Source organism: Pseudochaenichthys georgianus, unplaced genomic scaffold, assembly GCF_902827115.2.
Source record: "Pseudochaenichthys georgianus unplaced genomic scaffold, fPseGeo1.2 scaffold_1229_arrow_ctg1, whole genome shotgun sequence".
In the NCBI taxonomy this organism is placed as follows: domain Eukaryota; kingdom Metazoa; phylum Chordata; class Actinopteri; order Perciformes; family Channichthyidae; genus Pseudochaenichthys; species Pseudochaenichthys georgianus.
The window spans coordinates 30,986-41,123 of record NW_027262153.1 but is presented as its reverse complement, the minus strand read 5'-3'; the positions used below and the strand labels follow the sequence as shown (position 1 = coordinate 41,123).

Here is a 10,138-nt window from a genome sequence, read left to right as displayed (position 1 = left end):
TCTCTTCTTCATCAACATGTGTCCCCTCTTCTTCATGTCTCTTCTACATCAACATGTGTCCCCTCTTCTTCATGTCTCTTCTACATCATGTGTCCCCACTTCTTCATGTCTCTTCTACATCAACATGTGTCCCCTCTTCTTCATGTCTCTTCCACATCAACATGTGTCCCCACTTCTTCATGTCTCTTCTACATCAACATGTGTCCCCTCTTCTTCATGTCTCTTCTACATCAACATGTGTCCCCTCTTCTTCATGTCTCTTCTACATCAACATGTGTCCCCTCTTCTTCATGTCTCTTCTACATGTCTCTGAGAGAGAGAATCAGCACTTTGGAAACAGGGCTGAAACAGGGGGGATTATGGGTAATGCTGCAATGACCTGTTTGGTGTTTCAGCCAATCAGAGACAGGCTCTGGATATATATATCTGAGACCTGTGATATATTGTTGCTGCAGCACCTCTTTTCACCCTCTGTCTGAAACCAGAGCCTCTGTTGTGATTGGTCAACCAGTTTAGAGATGTCCCGCCCCTTATCCTCTCACTCCCCCCCCCCCCCCCCCCCCCTCAGATTAAGCTCAGTGAGGTTGTTGGGACGGGTCGTGACGGACGGATCCTGAAGGAAGACATCTTGAACTTCCTGGCTAAGCAGACGGGCGCCATCATCCCCACGACGATATTCCAGGAGATCCAGCCTCCCCCCCCTGCTGTGACCGCCCCCCCCAGCCCCCCTGCAGCAAAACCCGCCCTCCCCATCCCGGCAGCCATCCCCAGACCCGTGTTCACCGGGAAGGATGTCACGGAGCCGCTCAAAGGTCAGACACTCACCTGTGCATCTACCTCATCATGTTATCATCAGATGCTCAGCAGCTGCAGAGCAGACATGGCAGTGGCATTCTCCGGACCCGAGCTCCTCCAACAACGCAACATATATAATAACATACAAATAATAATGCAAGAAGTCTATACATGTCAATAGAATATGATGTGTGTTGGGGATTAATTCTGTCTTTACTCCTACACATTTAACCTTATTCTGTGTGTTGACATTTACGACCATCCCTGCTTCTCATCTCCCGTAAGGAACGTGATAATGGAGTCGTATGTTGATACTAGGGTTTATGGCCTGACCTGGCCATATATAAAAATATAAACGCAACACTTTTGTTTTTGCTCCCATTTTTCATGAGATGAACTCAAAGATCTAAAACATTTTCTATAAACACAAAATAACCATTTCTCTCAAATATTGTTCACAAATCTGAAAACATGTGTGATCGTGAGCACTTCTCCTTTGCCGAGATAATCCATCCCACCTCACAGGCGTGGCATATCAAGATGCTGATTAGACTGCATGGTTATTGCACAGGTGTGCCTTAGGCTGGCCACAATAAAAGGCCACTCTGAAACGTGCAGTTTTGCTTTATTGGGGGGTCTGGGGGGGTCCGAAAACCAGTCAGTATCTGGTGTGAGGGGTAGGGGTAGGGTTAGGGTCATGTTGTGAATCGAGTGGCCTGTGTTCGTCCTCCATAACATATACGCCTGCCCATACCAAAACCCCACCACCACCATGGGCCACTCGATTCACAACATTACCCTAACCCCTACCCCTAACCCTCACACCAGATACTGCCTGGTTTTCGGACCCCCCCAATAAAGCAGAACTGCACGTTTCAGAGTGGCCTTTTATGGTGGCCAGCCTAAGGCACACCTGAGCAATAATCATGCTGTCTAATCAGCATCTTGATATGCCACACCTGGGAGGTGGGATGGATTATCTCGGCAAAGGAGAAGTGCTCACTATCACACATTGTTTCAGATTTGTGAACAATATTTGAGAGAAATGATTATTTTGTGTTTATAGAAAATGTTTTAGATCTTTGAGTTCATCTCATGAAACATGGGAGCAAAAACAAAAGTGTTGCATTTATATTTTTGTTCAGTGTAAGACGGTGTGTAAAAATTCACTGCCCAGCCAACAGAAAGTAACCTCTTTGATTTAACGAGGCCAGCCGGTAAGGGCTTTCCACTGGGTCATAATAACTGCAGCCTTTGATTATGTTCTGGCCCGCCATCTAGTGGCTCAGAAATGTTTTGGCCCAAGGCTAAACTTACTTGCCGACCCCTGCTGTATACTAACATATTTCCCAGGTTTCCATTGTGCGGTGGTGCACACAATTGATATAAATAAAGGTGTGTATATATATCTGTTTCAGGTATCCAATGTGTGATGGTGCATACAATAGATTTATTTTATTTCTACTATATTCTATTTTATTGTATTTACTTGCTCCATTTTATCTGTGTTGTTGTGTTGGAGGAGCCTGTGACCTCAGATGTTCATTGTCATATCTAAACTGTAGCTATGTACACATTACAATAAAAGCCTTGAATCTTGAGTGTATATATAAATGTACATAATTATATATCGTTATATGAATGTATTCCCAGGTTTCCACCGTGCGATGGTGCGCACAATGACGGCGGCGCTGCGGATCCCTCACTTCGGCTACTGTGACGAGGTGGAGCTGAGCCGGCTGGCGGCGCTGAGGAAGGAGCTGAAGCCTCTGTGTGAGAGTCGGGGCGTCAGACTCAGCTTCATGCCCTTCTTCATCAAGGTGACTTCACTCTGGCTTCCATAATGCTTTTGCACAACATGTATAAGAGTTGTCCGTCTTTTCTTTTACATTGGGGTTTTTACATCGTGTACGAGAGTTTTCAGTCCGTGGCTATAAGTACGGTTTCATCGTCTCGTGCTTTGACATTTGTTTTTCGTCCTATCGGTTTTGTCTGAATGTATTTAAGCTGCTTTTCATATATTTATCGATGTACAGCACTTTGGTCAACTGTTGTTTTTAAATGTGCTGTATAAATAAAGTTGGATTGGAAGGTACTCCTCTCCTCAAAGCTGATTGGTTAAAGTGGTGTGTGTTGGTGCTAACGCTGCGCTCTGATTGGTGCAGGCTGCCTCCCTCGGCCTGCTTCACTTCCCCGTCCTCAACGCGTCGCTGGACGAGGGCTGCCAGAACATCACCTACAAGGTACCCACTCCTATCTATCATGCTCCTGCAGCAGGGTCATTATATACTCTAGTATATACTCTATACTTAATCATTTATGTAGTATTTATCTTTTATTCATGTGTTACTAAATATTGTTTTATTGGCTCTATCACCCTTTTATATTTATTTAATACATTTTTTTATTATTCGTTATTGTTAGCTCCAGTTTTACATCAGGTTTAATATTTATATATTTACAGGCGTCTCACAACATCGGGCTGGCGATGGACACGAGTCAGGGTCTGCTGGTTCCCAACGTGAAGAACGTGCAGCTGCTCAGCGTCTTCGAGATCGCTCAGGAGTTGAACCGGCTGCAGGCGCTCGGTACCGCCGGACAGCTGGGAACCAACGAGCTCACCGGAGGAACCTTCACTCTGTCCAACATTGGATCGGTGAGTACAAGAACCAGAAGCAGAACCTGCTGCAGATCTGACGGGTTCCCTGTTGTTGGGAGAATCCTGAGTGTCCTCGTGAACATGAGAGTAGCATGCTAACAAAGGTATCAACTGCAGCTGTGAACATGACAGGATGTGTGAGGACCCAGAAGAGCATCAGGACTGCTTGAGGCAGATGATAGCTATGTGATGAACATGATGACTCAGCCTCTATGGAGAGAGACATCAAGCATGCTCATTTCTGACCTGGAGCTGATCTGAAGTAAACATTGAATACTGCTTTCTGTTCCTCCATCTTGTGACTGTGTGACTCCCTCTCTTGATATCAGCATGTGAAGGACACTGCTCAGGAACTAGTCTCTGTATGTGATGACTGCTTCCCTTCTGGAGAGGGTCAGAATTCTTGGAGATTTCTTAAAGTCAGAATTCTTTGAAAAAAAACATTTGGAGAAAAAGTCATAATTTTGAGGGAAAAAATCATCATTTTGAGAAAAAGTCAACATTTTGAGAGCCGGGGACCAGTGATGTTTTTCTAACACTTGTGTTTTACAGATCGGAGGAACGTACGCCAAACCAGTCATTCTTCCTCCAGAAGTCGCCATCGGAGCGCTGGGAAAAATCCAGGTGGGTCTCAAACATTCCCGGGAAATCAAATATTCAAAGGTTCACCATTGTTGGTTTGACAAAGTATTTAAAACATTAGATTAAACCAACAATTGGAAATCAATCAAGGACATTTCATACATAGATTATTGGGAGAATAATTCTTTAGTTATTCACTTAACGTAGAATGGCAACAAAAGAGAGGTCCTAATACACAGCCCTGTGGTACACCGCTGTTTTAATGTATAATGCTATTTTATTTCTATTTGAGATATTTACATTTTGGATTGTTTAATTCTTTTAATTTCTCTATTGTACAATGCCATGTCCCTTTATGCTGATGCAATGCAAACATTTCCCTAATTGGGATCAATAAAGTACATCTTATCTTAAATGCAAAATATATTTAATAAAAATGTTAAAGTTGACAAAGAAGAGCAACATTTATGAACCTAATTTAAAAAAAAATCTTAGTAAAATGAATGATATAATTAAATATATAAATACTGTAAAAAATGTATATCTAATTAATAATATTAATGATAATTTGTTCTATTTAGAGGCGCCTTTCAAAACTCCCAAGGACACCTTACAATTCCTAAAATATATGAATCTAATTTAAAATAAACTGCTCAGTAAAATGAAATGTATAATACAAATAAAAAATACTTGAAAAAAAAATTGAAATCTAATTAAAAAGTTTCTCATTTCCTCAGGTGCTGCCCCGGTTCGATGCCGGCGGCCAAGTGGTCCCGGCTCACATCATGAACGTCAGCTGGTCGGCGGATCACCGCATCATCGACGGCGCCACCATGAGCCGGTTCTCCAACCTGTGGAAGGAGTACCTGGAGAACCCGGCCACCATGGTGCTGGACCTCAAATAAAACATGGAGCATTATTTCCCATCGGCCCCGGCGGCGTCTCCTCCTCGCACCGCCTCGCCTCACCTCACCTCACCTTCCTGTCCGAGGCCTTCCTGTGCACTTGTTTCCTTGTTGCCTTTGAGCAAGGCGCCGTGGGGGAGGGGCCTGTCGTTCATGATGACGACCAATCACACACAGCCGGGGGTTAAAATCTGACAGTTAGCCGATTTTAGCATCAAACAGACGATTTCAACACTAACGCACTCAGGGGGAATTCACAAAGGAGGCTAGGCTAATGCTAGGCTAATGCTAGGCTAATGCTAAGCTAATTGCTCGGATTACAATTTGGAAATATGCAGCTCTTTATCTCTCTTGCAAAAACAGTTAAATTCACACAGTAACAGACTTACATGCGTGTGTGTGTGTAAACGTTAACATACATGTAAAATATGAAGGTTGGTCTGACCCCGATGGCAGTGATTGTAGCAGGTGACGCTCAAACTCTATTATTATGGGATGCGGTGACGGTTGAGTCATATGAGATGTACATTTATGAAAGCTCCCCTACATATCAGTTTCTAATATATCATTCAAAAATACATAGAAATGGGAAATAAAGTAATTTATCTGTTTTTACAAATCCTGGTCTTCCTTTTCCAATCAGCAATAATTCATGTTAAATGTCTTTTTGCTGCAGAGTTATGTGTGTTTGCATTCTAATATAACTTTCTTTATCTCATGTGAAGCGTAGCACGGCCGCAGCCTCTCCGTGTGAATTCCCCTCTCCGTTTCTTTTGAGTGTTTCTGTACATTTATAACAAATCATGTTTTTATCAGTGCTGGGTTCTCCCTCTGCTTCAGATACTGTAAATAATGCACCTGTTGTCCTCTGCTGTGTGTGATGCAGACTGTTACAGAGATATATATATAATATACATGACTATATATTATATATCTGGTTAGACGTATCAGCAGCGGACCTGTCTCTCTTCCTGGCTGTCCCGGTGGCTGCTGGGTAAAAAGCACATCGTCTGTGTTCAAAAAAACTTTTCCTGTTTTCTGTGTTTCTAGCTAAATGTAAAAAACAACTAACTTAGGGTTATTTTTTCTATATTTGTTTGGGTGCGTGTAGATTATTATACTAATGCAGTGTTTACCTGGTGAAGAACTTTGAATAAAGCTGAAGTGCACAAACTGAACGACTAAATTACTGTTTTACATTACATGTTAGACGCTTTTCTCCAAAGCGACTTACATACTCAATACTGTGGGCAATCCCCACAAATCCGGGTGAAGTGTCCCAAGGACACAACGGCCTGACGCAGTGGGGCGGGAGCGGGTTTCGAACTGGAGTTCCCCAACGCCCCCTTGATTTGATGATCAAACGCACAGACCACTGCGCCACCCGTCCCTGGGTGACACGTTCAGAGCACACTGCAAAATGTCATATTGGGGAAGGGCGAATTATAAAGTTCAAGATGTGGTCAATGTTATCTTGTGAGATGTAGTTTTCGATGAGAGGGTCATAATGTTTCAGCGCGGCAGTGCTCAGGGTTTAATATGTCTCTTGCAGCGGTTACAAAGGACTGGGTTTAATTATTATGTTACTCATCAAAGATTACACAACACTCAATGACTAACTCGATGTATGTATGATGGACTTTGTTAACTTTATTTCATCTCAATCAATCAATCATATTTGAAAGAGTCCCTCTCCCGCTCATGTTCAGGTTCTTATCAGTATATCTGGATCCGCTCCAGTCTGGTTTCAAGGCAGGTCACTCCACAGAAACTGCCCTCCTTGCTGTCACTGAGGAACTGCACACTGCTAAAGCAGCCTCCCTCTCCTCTGTCCTCATCCTGTTGGACCTGTCTGCTGCATTCGACACGGTGAACCATCAGATCCTCCTTCACTCTCCAAGAACTTGGAGTTTCAGGCTCTGCACTTTCCCTCCTCACCTCATTCCTCAAAGACCGCACCTACAGGGTCACTTGGAGAGGGTCCGAGTCCGACCCTTGTCAATTAACTACAGGGGTCCCTCAGGGCTCTGTTCTCGGTCCCCTCCTCTTCTCCTCGTACACAAACTCGCTCGGATCAGTCATTAGCCCGCATGGTTTTTCATACCACTGCTACGCTGACGACACCCAATGAGTCCTGTCCTTTCCCGCTCAGAGACCCAGGTCGTCGCTCGTCTAGCTGACATCTCTCAGTGGATGTCTGATCATCACCTCAAGCTCAACCTTGACAAAACTGAACTGCTTTCCTTCCGGGTAAAGATTGTCCCACTCTTGACCTGACAATCAACATCGGCCCCTCTGCTGTCTCCCCGACTCAGACTGCAAGGACTCTGGGTGTGACCCTAGATAACAACCTGTCCTTCACTGCAAACATCGCTGCTACAACCCGCTGCTGCAGATACACGCTTTACAACATCAGGAGGACGCGTCCCCAGCTGACCCAGAGAGCCACGCAGGTTCTGGTCCAGGCTCTCGTCATCTCACGCCTAGACTACTGCAGCTCCCTCCTGCTGGTCTGCCTGCATGTGCCATCCGACCTCTCTCACCCAGAATGCAGCGGCTCGTCTGGTCTTCAACCTTCCTGAATGTTCCACACCACCCGCTCCTCCGCTCCCTCCACTGGCTTCCGGTAACTGCTAGAATCCACTTCAAGACCCTGGTGCTTGCGTACCATGCTGCGAATGGATCTGGCCCTTCCTACATCCAGGACATGGTTAAACCGTGCATTTAAAATCAGTCATTAAAAAGAAAAGCTAATAAAATAAACATTAAAAGATAAAAGTTACAGTGCAGTCTAAGATATGAATAGTTCAATTATTTCGGTTCTTGATTTTTAATTTATTCACAGAACCTCGATTTGGAAATCTGAACATTTCCGTCCCGATTGTTTTCACCATGTTCTGCTCGCATGACATCCACCATCGGACCCTCAGGAGGGTGCACTAGCCCCCTACTCTGCTTTGCGTTCCATAACAAAGTCTCTAAGTGTTACCTGAACTCCCCGTGTTACCAGAAGACTATGTTTCACCCGTCGTGCTGTGATACTTGTTCCTCAGTACAACTCACAGAAAAACTGATCGTAAACCCTGGCTACGATGGATATCCCAAATATCCTACTTTCGAGCAGTCCCTCTCATAAATGTCATGGAGAAATTAATTAAGTTTAAATTTAAAACATTAAAAGAAAAAATACATGGATCAAAGTTACAGTGCAGTCTAAGATGTGAATAGTTCAATTAAAAGCAGCGACAAAGAGAAAAGTCTTCTTGCTGGATTTGAAAGTAGTCAGAGCTGCAGCGGACCTGCAGGTTTCTGGGAGTTAGTTCCAGATACTTGGAGCATAGTAACTGAACGCTGCTTCTCCATGTTCAGTTCTGACTCTGTCATTTAATACACTTTAAAAGAAAGCTCCATGCACTCCTAACATTGCAAACATGTTATAATTGATTATTCTGCAGATTATACTTTGAATAATAATCATTAATGGTGTATAACATATTTTTTTTAAACTAAAGAATAGCATTTTTTGTGCATTAAAGATAACTAATTATATCAAAATATCAATTATTTGACCCATTTCCCCCAAACATGTTCTCAATCCTCCATGCTCATCACTAACACAAAGTAAAGCATCAGATCCTTGCAGTTAAGTGGCGAGAAAGATATTTTGGATTTATGAAACGTTTTATAAATTACAATCTACTAATATAGTTTTTCTTTTTTTGTCAATCAAACTCTGAAGTCATTATGAAACATACTTGTTGTTATTGAGTTATTTACTTTGTAATTTTTTAATAATGAATACAATTATTATTATTTGTTTATTTTATTTTTGTACATTTTTTTAAATAGTTTTGTTTTTAGTTTACTTTAAAGGGTTAACAAATAGTTACCCTAGTGTTGCTTTTTTTGCAGGCCCTCCTGGACAGATGTTTCAAAGTCACCCCAACAAATAAAACATTGAAAAACGTTTTTTAATTTAGCATTTTGCTAATTGATGATGTGGAATATCAGAACCGTTAAGACCCAGAAACCCCTGTTTGTGTCCAGCTCTTGCATTACATATATATATTACATTCATTCACATGACATTCACATGACATTCACATTATATTCACATATCCTTTGTGCTGCAGGCGAGGCCTTCATCCCGTACTGCAGGTGCACCAGAGCATGGAGCTTCGCTAAACCTGTGATCACTCTGCCAGCGCAGAAAGATTGGCACACTCCTCTTAATCATTGAGTTCAGGTTTGAACACAAAGATACTTTTTGTAACTAAATCAAATATAAATGTCCATGACCCAACCTGCGACCTCGTGCTTGTGCAACCCAGTCTCACGGCTAATTAATGGCAAATTAGAAGGAAATATTTAGAAATACAGATTTCAGTATCCTGAGGCTCTGAGCCATTTATTTTCCTCACAGCAACAAAAGTCCGAAATTATACGATTTAAAATAAAAGCAATAATTGTGGCTTGATATTGAGTAAGAACATGTTTTTATGAACCACACAGCTTCCGGTCTCCCTCGACCCGACCGGAGAAAAAGACGTGCTGCAGCCTGCAGGCACGAAACACGTTACCAGTAGAAATACAAATTAAAATCGTGCTGTGCAACACGAAAAAAAGGGGAAAATCGTGATGGAATCAATAGATTAAAAATCGTGTTGGTGAACACGAAATGCCGTGAGACTGGGTTGGCTTGTGAGACAGAACTCCAGCTACAGTCCAGTTGTATTCTTCTGGGTCCTTCCTGTTTTTATCACGCTGCTCTTTTCAACATTCACTTTTTTTTTTCCAAACTCAGAAATCTGACTTTTTATAACGAATTGATTTTCTCATCTTTGTCTTCATTCTAAATCTCCTAAATAGCAACTGGCTGTTTGTTTGGAAGTCTTTGATGGAATTCTACCTTCTGACGCTTCTGAATCTAATCTTTTGAAAGGAGAATAAATCCACAGAAAACCTGTGTGATAGAAGTTAAATAAATGCTGAAATAAAAACTGGAATTTAGTTTCTAAAAGTCTGCCTCTGACGGCCAGAGTCAGTGAAGCCTTCAGAGGCAGAACACATTACAATGGATATCAAATAGAAATAATCTGCTTCTAGCTTCAGTTCTTATTATATCAGCGGAGCGTCATGTGACTCGCTTTGTGTCGCAGGGGTCATGTGACCCTGGAGGCTAAAAACAGACCTGAGG

At 42.5% G+C, this 10,138-nt stretch overlaps 1 protein-coding gene across 1 annotated transcript; it reads left to right on the top strand.

Moving 5' to 3' along the window:
* Window positions 1-568: 568 nt before the first annotated feature.
* Window positions 569-6,115, top strand: dbt (dihydrolipoamide branched chain transacylase E2; the record flags this gene model as incomplete). Its single annotated transcript, XM_034077035.1, has 6 exons — window positions 569-812; window positions 2,449-2,615; window positions 2,961-3,038; window positions 3,260-3,451; window positions 4,007-4,078; window positions 4,774-6,115. Coding segments are annotated over 6 exons (921 nt in total), but the record flags the coding sequence as incomplete, so codon positions are not given.
* Window positions 6,116-10,138: the final 4,023 nt, after the last annotated feature.